Source organism: Sesamum indicum, linkage group LG5 (genome assembly GCF_026168435.1).
Source record: "Sesamum indicum cultivar Baizhima isolate 11 linkage group LG5, ASM2616843v1, whole genome shotgun sequence".
Lineage (NCBI taxonomy): Eukaryota > Viridiplantae > Streptophyta > Magnoliopsida > Lamiales > Pedaliaceae > Sesamum > Sesamum indicum.
In genome coordinates this window covers 18,044,821-18,061,935 of record NC_142661.1, presented here as the reverse complement: position 1 = coordinate 18,061,935, position 17,115 = coordinate 18,044,821, and the positions used below count along the sequence as shown (strand labels likewise).

General features: G+C 33.1%; 3 protein-coding genes across 3 annotated transcripts; all 3 read right to left on the bottom strand.

Annotated features, from left to right (window-relative positions):
• Window positions 1–1,002: 1,002 nt before the first annotated feature.
• Window positions 1,003–1,639, bottom strand: LOC105161666 (uncharacterized). Its single transcript, XM_011079438.3, has one exon. The coding sequence runs from the start codon at window positions 1,456–1,458 to the stop codon at window positions 1,258–1,260; it is 201 nt and encodes a 66-aa protein (XP_011077740.1). The 5' UTR covers window positions 1,459–1,639; the 3' UTR covers window positions 1,003–1,257.
• A 6,076-nt stretch (window positions 1,640–7,715) lies between these two features.
• Window positions 7,716–8,421, bottom strand: LOC105161792 (uncharacterized). The gene has a single exon (XM_011079606.3). It carries the CDS (start codon window positions 8,317–8,319, stop codon window positions 8,110–8,112), a length of 210 nt encoding a protein of 69 aa, XP_011077908.1. The 5' UTR covers window positions 8,320–8,421; the 3' UTR covers window positions 7,716–8,109.
• A 4,383-nt stretch (window positions 8,422–12,804) lies between these two features.
• LOC105161665 (protein SMAX1-LIKE 4) lies at window positions 12,805–16,805 on the bottom strand. Its single transcript, XM_011079437.3, has 3 exons — window positions 15,146–16,805; window positions 14,510–14,753; window positions 12,805–14,418 (listed from the first exon to the last, which is right to left on the bottom strand). The coding sequence occupies exons 1-3, from the start codon at window positions 16,396–16,398 to the stop codon at window positions 12,889–12,891; spliced, it is 3,027 nt and encodes a 1,008-aa protein (XP_011077739.1). The 5' UTR covers window positions 16,399–16,805; the 3' UTR covers window positions 12,805–12,888.
• Between the last annotated feature and the right edge of the window lie 310 nt (window positions 16,806–17,115).

Genomic DNA, 17,115 nt, shown 5'->3' with positions numbered 1-17,115 from the left:
GAGAAATTTGTGTACAAATTTGGTTGTGATGGAAATAAATTGGAAGCTTATGATTGATTGCTAGGAATGGACCACATCTCTCATCTCTGTGGTAGGAGGGAGCTGCTCTCATACTCATACCTTTAGATATGTTAGCCCTAATATTTGATAACTGGGACCACTTTCCAGCTTTGCTTTTCAACTTTTCCATTATTCTAGGGGCCCCATGATTTATGAGAGAGGAGGTTATTTATTTTAAGGGCTAATTTTACTGTCGTTTCTTCGAAATTTAGTGTAATTATAAAGAAAATTTATATAATTTAAAAAATTATTTTTAGTAATTTTGAAGTTTGCTTCTTTTTAATAAATAAATTGTCTTTTTAGTTAAAATCCACAAAATTTGTCGATATTAACAAAAGAATAGAATAAAAATTCATATTTATCTTTGATCGACTTATTACTGATTTATTACAGATCAAATAAATTTTTTTATAATCAAATTTTTTATCCCATAGGATAAAAAGTTACAACATTTTGATCTCAAATAGTATAATTTTTTAGCGTATTAAACCAAATATGGTAAATCTATAAACTATCATATCAGATTGCAACACCATCTATTATATAAAAACAAAAGTGTAATTTTTCATTAATAATATATATATTACCACGCATACACTCTCACTCATATACAGTATCAATAAATTTGAACCCAATAGCTCCACAATGAAATATTGAGCTTCTAACAATTTAGGTGTTCATTGAGACGAATATATAATTGAATTAACCGTAAAGTAGAACTTTATTAGATTATATGTTTGGTATATATATATGTTTATTTTCAATACTTCTCACTTTATGCACTTTTAACATTTCGTTGTCGAAAAAAATGCAAGTAATTCTCATATTGTAAATGAGTAAATTATCCTTTCATAAAAAAGAATTAGTAATTTATCCCTGTATATTAATTAAAATCTCCCATATGTTTTTCAAAAGGTAAATTATATAATATTAAAAAATAGATAGGGGTAAGTTAGAGATTTTTATTTATAGGCCAGTAATTTGCTCGTTTACAATATGAAATGAAGTAAATTACGTTAAACCCTCTCGTTCTCATTTCCCTTTCTCAAAATCAAAGTCCAATTGATCCAAATACAAGCCTGCAATTTGGGGAAAACACGCGAGATTTGAATGACCAGAAGAAAACGTATAATGTGCAGAAACGAGAGACGAAAGCATAATGAAATTTACAAGTGGGGATGATGGATCGATGAGTAATCAGTACAAAAGCAAACGTTTGGAACAGAAAGTGCAGAAATATTTGCGCTTGAGTCTGAAGCAAACAGGTAAGTAGCAGAACCTGCCTTTGGCTTCAACGTCCACCGCCTGCACTTTGCCTCCGCAGCGCGGGCATCTCCCCGGCGCCTGATGCCTCCCGACTTCCCTCTCTTCCTCTTCACACACGTACACAATCCGCATTCTGATCTCACTCTCTCTCTCTAATTTCTCTCTCTAATTTCTCTCTCTCTCTCTATAAATTTGAAGGGAGATTTGTGTATACATGTACATATATATGTTGTAATGATATTATGGATAATGGGGACCCAAGTGAGAAACAAGAACTTTTGTATGTGTGTGTGGGGATGGGGAGATTGTGGAAAGTGGAAAGTGTGGAGAAGAGGTTTGGTCCTTATATATATATATTTTGTTTGTCCATCTATATCTCTATTTTATTCCAATTATAGAATTATAATCAACAAACTCATACATGTTGATAAAATACCTTTCCAATTATCCAAATTGCTAAAACTGATTTTAACAGGACAAAAATGTAACCCTTATATTTCAACCACTAAAATCACAATTTTTTTTAGTATTACTTAATTACGATTAGGGATAATTACGTCATTTTTCTTTGAGATTTGCTGTAATTACATATAAAATTCATCATTTTTTTTTTTTGAAGTTTGTTGTAATTACATATAGAATTTATGTGGTTTGAAAAGTAATATCTAATACTCATAATTTTTTCTTTTTGTGTAACTAATAGATCATTTCGTTAGTTAAAATCCACGTGATTTATTGATATTAATAAAAAAATTTGAATAAAAAATCGTATTTACCCCAAATTTAGTTAGTACTCATTAATTACAAGCTAAATCAAATTATCCATGTAGGGTTAAAATATACTTCCTCACATTAATTAGCGTACGAATATGTATAAGGGTAGTTTGGTTAAAAAATTATTTCTTTAATCAATATTAAATCAACAATAAGTTAATAGGAAGTATATATAAATTTTCATTCAATTTTTTTATTAATATTATCAAATTTAATAATTTTTAATAAAAATAATTATTTATTAAATACAAAAGTATTCAGAATATCAAATATAATTTTTAAATTATAAAAAATTATATAGAATTACACCAGCCCCACCCCCATACCGACGTGCTCATTTAACGACAATGTGAGCATTCCATCATTGGGCCCTTCAGCACGTGGCTATCCATCTTCATTAAGCGATTTCTGTTTTGCCTTTTTCAGGGATACGTCAGTATGTATATTCCAACACACACACATATATATACACCATACGTGGTTTTTGTAAGTATATAAAAAAAGTTAGTGTAAAATAATAATAAAATAATTATGTAAATAATAAATTATAATAAATATAAAGAAGTATTAAGTGAGAGAGAAAATTGGAGAAATGGGTATTTAAGAGAAAAAAATATAATTATGAAATTATTAAAAAATATTAAAATAAAGGATAAATTTGAATTTTCAAAAATTGATACACTAAAATGTTTTCTTTTATAATAATATACAAGTATAGATATATACACATTCAAATTCTTAAATTCATCAACACGCTCTCCTAATCATGAAGACTTAGAGTGTTTGGCTAAGTTTATTTGGAACATTTTATAAGACGTTTTAAGAATTTAAACATATTGAATTTTATTTTAAATATAAGCTCGGCAAGTGTTTGAATGTATAAGATGTTAAAATTTGTAAGATAGTAAGGTGTTTGATATAATAAATTCTTCGTATTGCAATAATGCCCAAAAAAGTTATCCATCGTCAAACTATTAGAATTAAAAATCATATAAACACATATTTTTGCTTTGGGAGGAAAAAGATCAATTATATAAAAGGTAAAAATGAAATCTAACAAACTGTAAAAGAATTATTGTCCGTGTTAAGATTAAATAGCTTAAAAAATCTTATAAAGTGATGATACCAAAAATAGTTACTCAAGGGAAAGAATGGCAAACAAAGAGAATGATGTGATATATATGACTCTCCTCCTTCCCTTGGAGTTGGTTTATGGTGGCCTATTTATAGATGACTTCAAAAGAGAGCAACTCGTATGTGTATCTTTTACGAGAATGATTGTTTCTGACATTCCTCAATTTGCATAAAGAGGATGTTATTCGAGTTCTTAGAGGTTATCTCCATCGACCTCCTTAACTTGATAGTTTCTCGTTGGTTCCTCTTGATGCCATATTTCGTCCTTTCCAATCGTAGGCTTTGGTCTGTCACTTACCTTCTTTCTTTGATTGTGTGTAAGGGCGAGGTCTCTTTTGCTCAGGTCGTAGGTTTTCACCTCGGTTATTTGTCCTCTCAAATCTTTTCTATTAGCTCATATCTTCCTCCGCCTCCTACCTTGTTTGTATTCCGTCCTTCTTTTACTTGGTATCGTGGGGGGGGCTTTCATCTCGTAGCTCTTCCAAGGGCCTTCACTTCGTAGCCTTCTAGGAGCCTGCACCCCGTAGTCCTTGTAGAAAATTTTTGGCTGTTGTAATACTGGCGTGTATAAAAGGTTTTCATAATCTACTATGTTCTTCTACAGTAGTTTGTTGGGATTCATAGTTTTGGGCTCATCATTGATAGGATAAATTCCTAGCAATGCAAATTAAATCAATAGTATTATAAATAAACTAATCCGAAGATATATTATATATAAATCCGACAATGTGTAGCTGGTCTTCATTCTTTTCTTTTGCTTTTCGTATATTATAATTTTTTCGGGTCCCCCTGAAAATCATTAAAGTTTTATTTGATAATTATGCAATCTCCGACATATATACCTAAATTTAATTGAGTTGTTTCTCTTATCTTCTCAAAAAATTATTTTAATACTTGACGGTGTCTCAATAGGTACGTATATACATAGGGTACGTTGTAAGTGATTTTTGTGAGATTGGGCTTAATTATTGATATTTAATTATTATTTAAAAAATTATAAATATTTATAATTTTTTAAATAATAAGGGGTACTTATGTTTTATAATTATGACAAATTTCAAAAGAGTTTCTTGTAATTTCATATATATAAAAGATATAACTGAAAAATTAAGAAAAATCTTAAATATGTTATAAAAACACTACATCAACAACAGATGATGGTCTGATGGTTAAGTTATAGATTTCTATTTGAATATCACGAGTTCAAACCTTATAAAACATGCAAAACTCATTGTTTTACGTAGATGTTGTATGAGAGCTTGCGTTGGTGGTGATTGGCTTATAATGTTTGATTTGATCAATACTACACGCGCTTTCATGTCTAGTGTATTGATCGACTCATTGAGAATATAAAACTAATTATTTTATATGAGTGTATTATGAGTTGGCAGTGACTATATAGTTCAATATCGTGGTATTAGTGAGAATATTACGATTCACTTTGGTGAAAAGAGCCTGAGGCAACTATAACAAATTTAACTCAATTTTTATTTATTAAAAAAAATAGGTTTAGCGAGCCCATAGATTTTAAAGAGGACACTAAGAAAGTGTTCGCAACGGCTTGCAATAAGCGCTTATCAACTTATTACTGAAAATAAGTTGCAGATAGTATTTTTATTTTACATAGATCTCCTACTTTTAACCTATTTAGATTTAATTAGGACTTGTGCAATATATTACTAAAATTCGAAATATTAAGTTATTTTTCTAAATACCCCAACTTTCACTTTTTTTTTTCTTCACTTTAAACTTTTATTTTCAAACACTTTCAACTTTTACAACTGTTTAAAGTTACGATTTCTTTTACAACTTATTTTTATAATAAAAGTAAAATCTATTGCAAACTGCCCGAAAATCAATCGACGTCCGACATCCTAGGTACGGATGCATTCTTTATCAAAATGGACTTTATCATCCATCCCAATTAAAGATTACTAAAGAATAGATCAAGTGGTGAAGGCCCAACCAAAACTGAGAAAGATCAACCGGTGAAGGTAAGTGTTGACGTCCCTTTCAGCAATGAGACATGCATGTTTCTGGGTTTGATAACGTTTTTGGTCGCTGTCCCTGCGCGCAGGCTTTTTTGCCATTTGAAGCAAACGATGATGACCTCATTATATATATATATATATAAATAGGTCACTTCAGCAAATAAAGTCTATGTCTGTATATACGAATTTAATTTGAAGATCATACTGAAAATTCGCTGATATCTTCTTCTCTACGGTTGGTTATAGATGTGACTGCGCGGTGAAGTGCTTGTGGAATTTTGAGCTGTAAACTAATAAGGGAAATCCACATGTTCGTCTATCACTTCAAAAAGAAAAAATTGATTATTCCTTATAATATAAATCACTGCTGCTTCAAAGTCATAGTGAATTATTATTATCTACCTAATTAGTTAGACAAAATCGATACAAAAACTTAAACTTTTACTACGCTATATATATGATTTTCTCTATGGGTAAAATACTTGTCCCAATGTTTAGCTGTATCAAATGTGTTGGTCTTGTTTGTAAAAATAATGACTAGTAGCTGTTGTACTGTCGTTGTTAATTTGTATCCGTCATAATTTTTTGCTTTTAACCATGGTAATTATCTATAATGAAAAATCATATTTCTCTTAGTGTATGTTAATCAAGAAAGACTTTTCTCGTGATTTATACACAAGTAATTCTTGGATGTAACTTACCATTTGAGGGTTTATAAAATTTAATTAGGGGAAAAATTGCAATTTTGGTCGACTAACTATTTGGTGGTGGCACTTTTAATTGTGTCCCATTTAGAAATTGCAATTATTAACGGTAATTAAGAAATAACAATACATAATTTATATCTCATTGTAAAAGACTTATTTAGCTGTAAATTATCACATACTCTGTACGTGATATAGTTAATTGGGGGGGGGGGGGTGTTAAAATTTTTCCATCAACTCCTAATGTGGCACGAGGAAGTTAACATGCATAAGGAAAAACTGCAATATCGATCCTATAACTATTGGGGGATGAGGGCACATTTAGTCCAAATATCACCACAATAGAAATATCAAATTAGTGATGGATTTAGCATTTTGTGACGATATATTCACTCAATATGCTGTCTTTTTTAATTATAATCGTCAATTATAAATTCAAAAATAAAAAATAAGCAAAAGTGTTATCCCTTATAATTTTAGTACCAAAATTACGTTTTTCTTCTCCTTCCATTGACTAAACTATTTCGAAGAAGAAAAACGTTTGGATTACGACAGATTTTGTGTTAGCGCGTCTTTGGATACTCATGTCGGAACAAAGGTCACGAAATTGATTTGACTTGTAAGTTTAAAACATGGGCTTTGTTATGGAATTTTAATACTTACAATTTGGTGTCCTCTCTCTCTCTCTTCTTGTATGTGTGTGTGTGTTTGGTTCAACCAGTCAGTGACAGACCTAAATCTTACCCGAAAACGTGCAATTTGTGGCATTTGCAAGTCTTTGATTTATTTGTTCTACATTTGTTGTAAGCAAGAAAGCGTGTTCGTGCACCTAATTGTTTCTCTTAGGTTTCTGATGAAAAATAGGACTTAACTTTTAGGCCATCGATCATTCATTTGAAGAAACCCAGTTCAAACTTTGTCAATTCTCTTATATTTGATCGGTTCTTGATGATGCTATACCCACATGCCAGCTAATATTGTTGGTTAATTAGTTTCTTTTTTGTTCGACCAAAGAATAAGAGAATCCAGTTGAAGTTTTTATTTAAAATCCTATTAAAATTTTCTATTATATACATATATATCAATTAATATATACACTAGTGTATAACGATGACATTATTTATTTTAAGAATAATTACACTCTTCTTCCCTAAAGTTTGCTGTAATTGCACGTAAATTCCTTGTAGTTTGAAAGATTATGTCTGATAGCTTTGAAGTTTGCTTTTCTCGAATAAATAAGTTCCCCCATTAGTTAAAATTCATTGAATTTGTAACAAAAAATAAGGATATAAAAATTTATACTTACCCCGATTGACTTATTACTGATTAATTGCAGGTCAAATAAATATTTTATGATCAATTTATACTTATATATCTTCATATTTTAATGCATGTGATAAGATACGTATATTTTTACTATTATAATGACAGTTTAGTCATATAAATTTATTTGATTTTCAATAAATCAATAATAAGTGATCAATCAGGAACAAACATCGATTTTAATTTAGTTTTTTTGTTAATATCAATAAATTTAAAAAAAAAATGGTGACTAATTGAAGGACCTATTTGTTACATGTGTACTAAATGTAATTTTTTAAATTAATTATAAAGAGTTTACGTATAATTACACCGGAAAAAGAGTGTAATTATTCTTTTATTTTATTTAAGAAAGATCTTATACAAACGTCAAATTCAATTGAAAATTTTTCAAAATTTAGAAATAGAAAATTCAATCCAACGGACAATCAACTCATATTTCTGCACAACTTGATCAAAACCAATATTCATCCTCAGAAACATTTTTCTAACATTAACACTCGAAACAAACATCATAACTCCTGAAAATCTGCTGCAACTTACAATTACTGATTAAAATGAAGTAGAACGGATCAATTTTAAATTTCAGAGAGTAAGTGAGAAACAAAATTACTTTCCCGTTGTCGACAATCTAAAGCCTTTCCCAAGATTGTCTCGACGGATGTAAACCTATACATACACTGTACATACACAATAATTAATCATCAAGAGACAAAACAGAGCAGCTGTGAACATCTGTCCTAAAACTGCATGCTGAATTCTGATCTTCAACGTTTCTCATCCACCAAATGACGGCTCAAACTCATGGCAAAAAATTAAGAAAGAAATAATGAGTTGTTTCTATTGAATTGGGATGAAATCTACGACCACGAATCGTACAAAACCAGACGCCTGCAGCAGAGCGAGCACAAGTACTTGCGCTTGAATCGGAAGCAAACTGGGATAAAGCAGAACCGCCACCGGGTGCCGACGTCCACCGCATGCACCTTCCCGCCGCAGTAGGGGCACGAACCCGGCGCCTGCTGCCGCCCCACCTCCGTCTCCTCCTTGTCGCAGACCAAGAAACACATAGTTTCACCTCCCACTGTGTGTGTTCTTTTGTCTGAGATTTTGAAGGTTAGGTATGTAATGTAAGAGGATATTTTTGTTTGGAATGTCAGGTGAACTTTCAGACGGACATATATAAATATATGCATATTTGGGCTGGTGGGAGGCGCATCTCGAGAAGATTCGGCGCAGGCGTCGTGGTTTTTCCAGAAACGTCAGGCTAACATGCGCTCATGGCGTAGATTAAAGGACCACGTGTTCAATTTGTGGGGCCGTGTTGGTGAGTACGTGGAAACTCTTCTACATTATTTTGTCCAACAATTGAGGAGGCATTTTCTTCTCTCTCTCTCTCTTTTGTTTTAATTTAAATAATTGGGGTCCAATTAAATAAAAATAGAGAAGAAATTCTAATCCAAATTCGGATAAACACAAAAGCAAATTTAATAATACCATACATATAATAATTGACTATGATTAAATCAAGATCGAATTATTTTAATATTTCTTCTAAGTTTTTTCTTCATAACTAAAATAATTCATTACATTATTTAGTAAAACAAAATCAAAGAATAATAAAATATATTAGTAGCCCCAAATCAAATTCTAGATCCGCAAGGATGAGAAGTTTATCAAAAAGTGGAACTAAGCAATAGATTATCACGAAAATGACATACGTGCAGAGTTTTTTCTGGGCTTGCAACTTCTTAATTATGAGACCTAAATTTTTCTGTTAGGATAATGCATCGTTGTTCAAATCAAATTTTCTATTTTAAATTCTATTACATTATATGTTCTATTTGCTGCGTCCATGTCACATTTGCAAAGAGTGTATCTTCAGTTTTGTTGTACTGAAAATTCGAGTTAAAAGTCTTTTAGAGTGAACTTAGAAATTTAATAATTACAAGAAATATGCCTTGAACATCTTAGTTATAAATCCTACAAAACAAATCACTATCATAACCCTATTGGGAAGGCCTTGGTTGTAACCTCCTGATAGTTAAGTTAGGTAGATCATAAAAATAAGATAAATGAAGTCGTAAAAAATGCTAGGGATGCAAAAGTTAAACATGCTGCACGAAAAACGACTATTTATAAATTTACCCCAATTATACCATTTTACGTGAACCACAAACACAAAAATAACCAAATACTCATGATGAGTCCATACATTATAAATTTTGGATGTAACAAGATTGATTCGTATAGAATTTGAAGTAATAAAATAAATTTAGAGCTTGTCCGAAGATTGCAATCATACTATGAGGAAGTCTAGAGGTGATCATCCTAAGATGTAATAAACATCAATTTTATTTAAGGAAAACAGTTGTACATGTATCATGTATATATATATATATATCAAATATTACTAATTATCGTGGCACACTGTCCTTACGTGTATATTAATATTATTTTTTTAATATTTAAAAATATATTATAAATAAGAACAAAACTATATAAACCAATAAATTACATTTAAAAAAAAACAACTTAAGGTATTATCGGTGCACCAAAAGAATTGGTGTAGTGTATGTGGTGTTAAAATGATGTCGAGTTTACGTAATAATAATAATAATAATAACAATAATTTTAATTATTTTTTAAAATTATCTAAGTAAGGATATACTTATCATAATTAAATATAACTGTATCATTAATCGTTGTTTATGAGTATAAAAAATTTTTTTTATATTAATACTAGTCGTTATGACATGTCGTCCCTGCGTGTATATAATAAATAATTTTTTATACTTTAAAATATATTATACATAAGAATAAAATATATAACCGACATATCACATTCACAAAAAAGAGATAAATATGTAAATAAAATAAATTAACTTAACAACATCATTGGGATAAAAATTTTGATGCCACAGTATCACAAATTATTATTTATGAGTGAAAATAATCTATATATATATATATATTAGTATAAATAAATCATATAGATATATAGATGAGAATAAAAATTTGAATAGAGGGGGTTGAAAAATACATAAAGCATACTTTTAGTAATTTAAAAAATTAATATAGCGTTATAAGTCACTGCTCTTTGTAAGTAAAATTAAAATTTTTTTTTTATTAATATAGATAAATAAGAGATACAACAGGATTTAGAATAGAAAATTCAATTCCTACCATGCTATGTTTATGGCGCCTACACTTGAAAATAGCATTGACTAAATGTTTAGGTACTAATTATATCCATGTCCATCTCCCAATGTTGATTCGCACACACTACGACTAGGCCGCCTTATATGAATTTACTCATAAATCATTATCAATATTCTAAAACACACTTAATTTACTATTTGTTTGACTTGAAATTCGATTTGATACTCGTTCACAAAATAGTGCGGAAATTCCATCAAATTAAAATTCTTGGATGGATGAGTTAACGAGTTTTAGTTTTAATTCACGAAATTGAATTTTGAATATTATTAACTTATTATAATATTAGTTACTAATTAATTATATATATGAAGAAAAACATTACAAGCAATTTCTTTCGATATGGCATATGTGCAAAACATTCCACCGTGAAAATAAATAAATTATTTTTTTATATTTTTTAAAATAAAGCGATGTACATTCTTTATAAGGATGGATGCAATGGGAGCGCCTCTATTGTGTTTTTTAATTAAATTTAAATTTAAAAAATATTAATTTGTATAATTATATATTATTATTTATTTATATTTAATATAAACAAATAATTTATTAATAATTATATATAAAATATTAATATTTAAAATAATGTATATATAAAAGCCCACCGCTAGTTTCCCCCTCCGCCTCTGCCCTCCGATCCCCTTCCCTCCAGTTTCCATGCTTTCCCTTCCCCCCTCCTTCGTTGGCACCTCCCCTCTCCCCTCGCCACTTCCGCTCCCCTCTCTCCTTCTCCTTCCCTTTCCCCTTTCACTTCTGGTCATCGGCCCCCTCCCCCTCCCCCTCCCCCCCCCGTTGCTACTTCCCATCCCATGCCCCTCCCCCATTGTCGCCGTTTTCCTTCTCTCCTCCCCCATTAATTGTAACTGTAATTGATTGTAATTGTAATCGATTCAATAAAAAAAAACATCAATTTATCTCCTCAATTTTCTAAAATATGGAAAGTACCCCTTCACACGAGTGGTGTATTACACGAGCAAATTTTTCTTTTTTTTTTTTTAAGTTTTATTTTACAATCGTTGAATTCCATCTAATATAAATCAATTGTTCATATTCTTTTGTAATAATCTATAATCTAGATAAAATCTTACTTAAATTTATGACAATATTTTATTTTTTCAAATCAATGGTTCAAAAATATATATGATTTATATAAAAAAATTAAAGGATATGAACAATAAAAATAAATAGAAAATATATTGTCTTCCTCTTCTCAGCTGCATGTTCCTTTGCACCGCCTCCCCGCTCTGCTACCCCTTTTTCTCCTCCCATACCTGCACTGCACCTCATTTCCATATTCCCCATTTCTGTCGCCTCCCCTTTACCCTCCCCCCTCCTATATTGGCGGCCGCCTCTCCCCCACCTGGTCGCGTGCACCATGCCACCCTCCCTAGTTTTTTTGTGTATTGTTTTTATTTTTTTTATCAATATTGTATATATGTGTATACTACATATATGTATGTATGTATACTTTAGACATTATTTAGTGTATAGATTTATTTTTATAATTTTTATAAATTTATTTTCTTATCTTGTATAATTTTAGTATTATTTTGCATATTAAAATACAGATCGTTAATCTAAATCAGAAAAAATATAGTCTATTGATTTATTTTTACAATTTGAACTGTTGATATATATATATATATATATAAATATAACTAGATCTAATGATTCATAATCAAAAAAATTATAATAAGGGAGTTGTTTGTCGGTTGTCTATATGTAATACAGATAGATTGTAATTTATCCTTTTAACATATGACTTTTTGTGTATAAAATAAAACACAAAATGAAGTACCTTAGAGCAGGTAGTGGCTTAGAGTGAGTAGGCAGGCCTGAGAGCCTGCCAATCATGATTTCCCTATCATGACAAAGCTTTCATCAAATTTTGATAGGTATCAGTGAGAACTCCTTTTGCACAAGTGCATCATTAAGGTATAATTGTCCAAATATGAGCTCACGACATTCCTCCATCACATGCAGACACATCCCACCTCCGCCGCTTCATGTAATAATTTCTTGGAAAAATTTTGTTCCAATCAGATTTGATTAATCGAATTAATCACAGAATAAGTGTATATTGTATTTACAATATAATTATTCATTTTTTTGAATTATATAATAATTACACTAATTATCATATAATTGATTCAAATTTGATCGAATCGGATCCAAACTAAAATTCAGTATGAAAATGGCTGAACGATATAAAAATATTGTACTTAAACTATAGCTATTATTCAAACGGCAAATTTGCCATCGTAATTCCCTAACATCTTCTTGATCTTGCAAAGATGAACATAAGGCTTATGTAGAAGTGAAGGAAACTTATAAGCTGTGGAAAACAAGCTAGGCATTGTATTTGAAAACCCTAATTACAGCCTAATTAGAATTACAGGAATATGTTACAAGGTTAAGTCTTAACCTATGAAAGAAAGTGGGATTCTTCTGGGAAGACATGTTCCCATGAATCCATCCTTCGGACATGAACTCTCTCCTTTCCATCCTAAACATGGCCTAATGCTAACCTTCTCCTTCTCCCCTGTATCAATCATCCGTAAACTCGTCTCAAAAACGTCTTTCAGCCATTGATCAAACAGGCTGTTAAGATAGAATCCCGAACCTTGGAAAACTTCCTCCAACACCGTCTCGTCTATGTTGAAACTGCTTATGTTGGCCTCCTGAAAAGACCTTCTGAATTTGGACATGAACATCTCTCTTGCCTGCTTGTCTTGCTCCGAATTCCTATTCAGAACAAAGCAGTTCTTGATCTTTTTCAGGAAGCTCAGTGAACTCTGCTGCTCGATGATTGTCGTTTCACGTGTCAAGTCGCTTGAAATTGGGCTGAACGTGCCTAGTTTGCCTTCGTCCGCCTCATCATCTTCAGCTTTGACATTGAGATCGAGAGCATTTGAGCTCAACTGCCTTGCATTCTCGACAGCATTGGAGGAGACCTCGTCCATCTCATTGCTCCTTCGGCTCTTCCCTCTGATTGGGAAATCCCACTCTGCTTTCCGCTTGTGCACAACATTAGGCATCACAGCGACGAATTTGGACTCATTGACAAGCAGCTTCATCTGAATTACAGAATTTACGTTATCCCTTGCCATACAGTAGCCGCTGTCTCCGTCCATTGTTAAGATAAATACTGCTTGGCTAGAATCTCTAGTGTGCCTTCTCCAGGAGCCCTGTTTTCCAGCCTCAAGAAAGGCATCAGCAAGAAACTTTGAAAATTCAGGATCAGCATAATCGACATCTTCAACTAGAACAACGAGTTTTTCATGATCTCTCAAGGCTTTCTCCAGTATTTCACGATTCTCAGCTACCGTATTTGCATCGCTCCTCATGTTCATGCAAAAGAGCAAGTCAGAAGAACCAAACATAGACTTTGCTACTGCAGCGGCTATTCGTTGTTTCCCCACAACGTCTTTCCCCTGAATCAACAAAAACTTATCTTGACTGGTCCCTTCAGAATCCATCAATGCCTCTAGAATCAAAGGAATGGTTTCTGATTGCCATGGCACATTTTCTTGAAATATGCCAAGCAAATCCTTGTCCACTCCAATTTTGTCATGTGCGCGTGCGTCCGCATAAATGGAGTTCCCAAGGGCAAGGGTGATCTTTACTTCGGAATCCAAATTCGGCTCCACTGTTTGAAGTTTGGAATTGCCATTGCTAAAACTGAACTCGATATGGCATGTTTCCTTTCGTCTGAACCGAGGCAGAGAGCCGATGGTCTGATTAGGCTTCATTGTAGGATAAGCGAATGAAACTGTTTCAGAATTAGCAAGGATGTTGTTCTTGTTTGGCCCACATGAGTACGATGAAGTGTAGTCATAGTTCCTCCCAAGACCGCAAACGACGGAGCTTGAATTACGCAGATTTTGGCTATGTTGGTGGAGACTTTGACAGAATTTGTTATATTTTTCCCTCAATTCACTTAAAGCTTCCTGAATTTGAGTGAAATAATGAATCTAGATTAGAGATTTGAACAAGGATAGCAATAAACTGAATAACAAATTCATACTCTATCGTTAGTACCTCTTCGACTGCCTCGTCGCTGTGTTGTTTGAGCAAGTAGGGAAAATGGGCCGAGCCATTTTCTTCATCCTTGTTGATTGGAAAAGATTTGTGGTGGATTGATTTGAAGCTAGCTTCTTTCTCATAATTGGATTTGCAATCTGGACAACATGTGAGAACATCTTGGTCCTCCTTGAGACAGAATAGCTTTCTGTCAGTAACTTGAGATGGACTTTGTGGGAAGCTGGTTCTTGAATCCCGGCCACTGCAGAGAAATAATAAGACAAATGAATATGCAAAAAATGAGTAGAAGATGCACAACTTTGACTAAAATCAACCAGGAAAATAAAAGGACAGGAAAAAAATAAAGGAGAGATGCATGCTCTCCCATTTATACAGACAACCCTCCTACATTTTGGAGCCAAAAATTTTCGAAGTTATGTCCTTGTCTGAGGTAGTCAAAAAGAAATTGTTATGGAAAATCTAGTAAAGTTCTTGCACTACATCTTACTATAATTGTAATGCTTCAGATTTAACCAAAACTTTACAGTTTTCAGTCTAATGATGCACATTGATAAGCTAAATTCTGAATCGCTCCTCCTAAACACCATCTTACTAACATTCTTGAAAACAGAAAAACAAAAAATTTTAACTCACCTTAGGCTTAATCCTAGTCCACCTGATGGAACAGAAACAGCTTGAAGAGCCCATTGAACATCCAGAGGGGGTTGTCTCATCTGACACTTCATATAAGTCCGGTAATTGGCGGTGGCCATCAACCAAACCCTCATGTAACTTGAGCTGTAATTAAACCAAGAAACCAACTTTCCGATCTCCGCAATTAAATAGTCAACACGGCTGTAAACATTGGATTCATTACCAGCAGAAATCTCATCATCATCACCAACTCTCTCAACCGTCCATTTTAGATCACCAATGTAGATGATGACTCCCCCACATGATGTAAGAGACTCCACCTTCCTTTTCAGATCAGCTACATTCATATCTACTTCGTCCCTCTTCATGAACATGAGGGGTACTGATGAAAGCTGAAACTTGACGATTTTTACTGATTTCAACTCGTCTGGAACTTCTCCTTTCTCAAGATTTCTCATCAGTTCGGCAACAACCACTTCAGCCATGGATAATGAGTCACCAACTATAACAGTGTTTTTTCTCTTCTTCCCCAACAAAACCTCCAATACCACCTTGATGTCTTCCTTCAAAAAGAATTCATCAGTGCTCACAGGCTTCTTCTGAGGCGAAAACAGATGAGGGTTTTGCCAGAAACTGTTAGGGTTTATTGTAAACTCCCTCTGATGATGGGCTTCAGTGGGAGAAGAACTGGGAGTGGAGAAAATCCCACCAGGGGTACTGTTATAACACTGGAAAACAGAAGAAACTGAATTGGACTCCTCCAAGTTGTTCTTGACTGAGGTGCTAGAGAAACCAGCTTCCCTCATAACCCTACTCACACTAGGGTCATCCAAAATAGACAAAATCAGCTGCTCCAACTCGACTTTGATAGCTATAAGCGGTTGTTGCTGGTTTTGCTCTATGGAGCCTCGTCTCTGATGGGCCTGAGCCCTCTTGAGGGCTGCGACGAGTGCATTAGATAAAGCAGGCTGCGCATGGAGGAGCGGTCCCGGGGAGGCCGGAAGCCGATTAAGGGCGACGTTGAAGCAAAGCTCAAGGGCCCTGGATTGAAGAGGATGAGAGGGTTGATGATGAGGCTGAGATTTGAGGCAAGCCCTTTTGAGAAGGCTGGGTCTTGAGCTCAGCAAAGTGGCGGCGACATGTAACGGAGTGAGCTGAGCGTGGCCACGGCGCCTGGCCAGGCTGAGAGAGTGCTTCAGGACGGAAGCAGCCTCCGGTGAGAGGGTCTGTGCTGCACAAGCTCCTGCACGCATAACTTAGCCCACACCCCACCCCAAAACCCCCCCTCTTTGAGAGATAACTCTCTCTTATCTTCTCAAATAACCACGAACCGAGAACTAGCTACGTCTTCTTTATGAATTCTCTTGATTTCACCTCCCCCTTGAAACCACCCGTCCCACTTGAATGTGTGTGTGTGTGTATGTTTCTACTGTGCTGGTTGGGGTTTTCTTGTTTGGAAATTATGAGGTCGAAAGCTGGACGGGTTTTTGAAATGGTAGCAGTATGACACTTGCATCAAATGGAAATAAATAGCGACTTCTTTTAACTCCGTTATTATAAAATAAACGGGTGACTGGTTGGGAAACTAAAAGGTGGTGAAGGAGGCAGCTTGAGAGTATAATGTAAGCGGAGATGTAGAGAGATAAAAAGCGAAAGTTGATATATATATATTTTAACCTTTTTCATGTTTATCATTTGTTCTCTGCATCTGCATGCATATAAATGTGTGCATGCTACCTCCTTTTTCACCCCCTTTAATCTATCTTTCTTCTTTTAATTAGTTTTTCCCATTTGTTTCTCCAAAGAGTAAATTACAAATTCTTTTAAAATTATTATAATTATAAATATTTTTTATTAATTAAAATATTAAAAATATCTTATTAAAATTAATGAAAGTTTAATAAATACCCCTCATGATGGATGGTATTCGTTAAACAATAATTAATTTTAAGAAAATAAATATAAATTTT

Coding starts and splice junctions, on each gene's coding strand:
- LOC105161666 (XM_011079438.3), bottom strand. CDS start 1,458: ATGCGGATTGTGTACGTGTGTGAAGAGGAAGAGAGGGAAGTCGGGAGG.
- LOC105161792 (XM_011079606.3), bottom strand. CDS start 8,319: ATGTGTTTCTTGGTCTGCGACAAGGAGGAGACGGAGGTGGGGCGGCAG.
- LOC105161665 (XM_011079437.3), bottom strand. CDS start 16,398: ATGCGTGCAGGAGCTTGTGCAGCACAGACCCTCTCACCGGAGGCTGCT. Junction 14,754..15,145: donor GGACTAGGATTAAGCCTAAG/GTGAGTTAAAAT, acceptor ATTTCTCTGCAG/TGGCCGGGATTCAAGAACCA. Junction 14,419..14,509: donor GCGACGAGGCAGTCGAAGAG/GTACTAACGATA, acceptor ACTCAAATTCAG/GAAGCTTTAAGTGAATTGAG.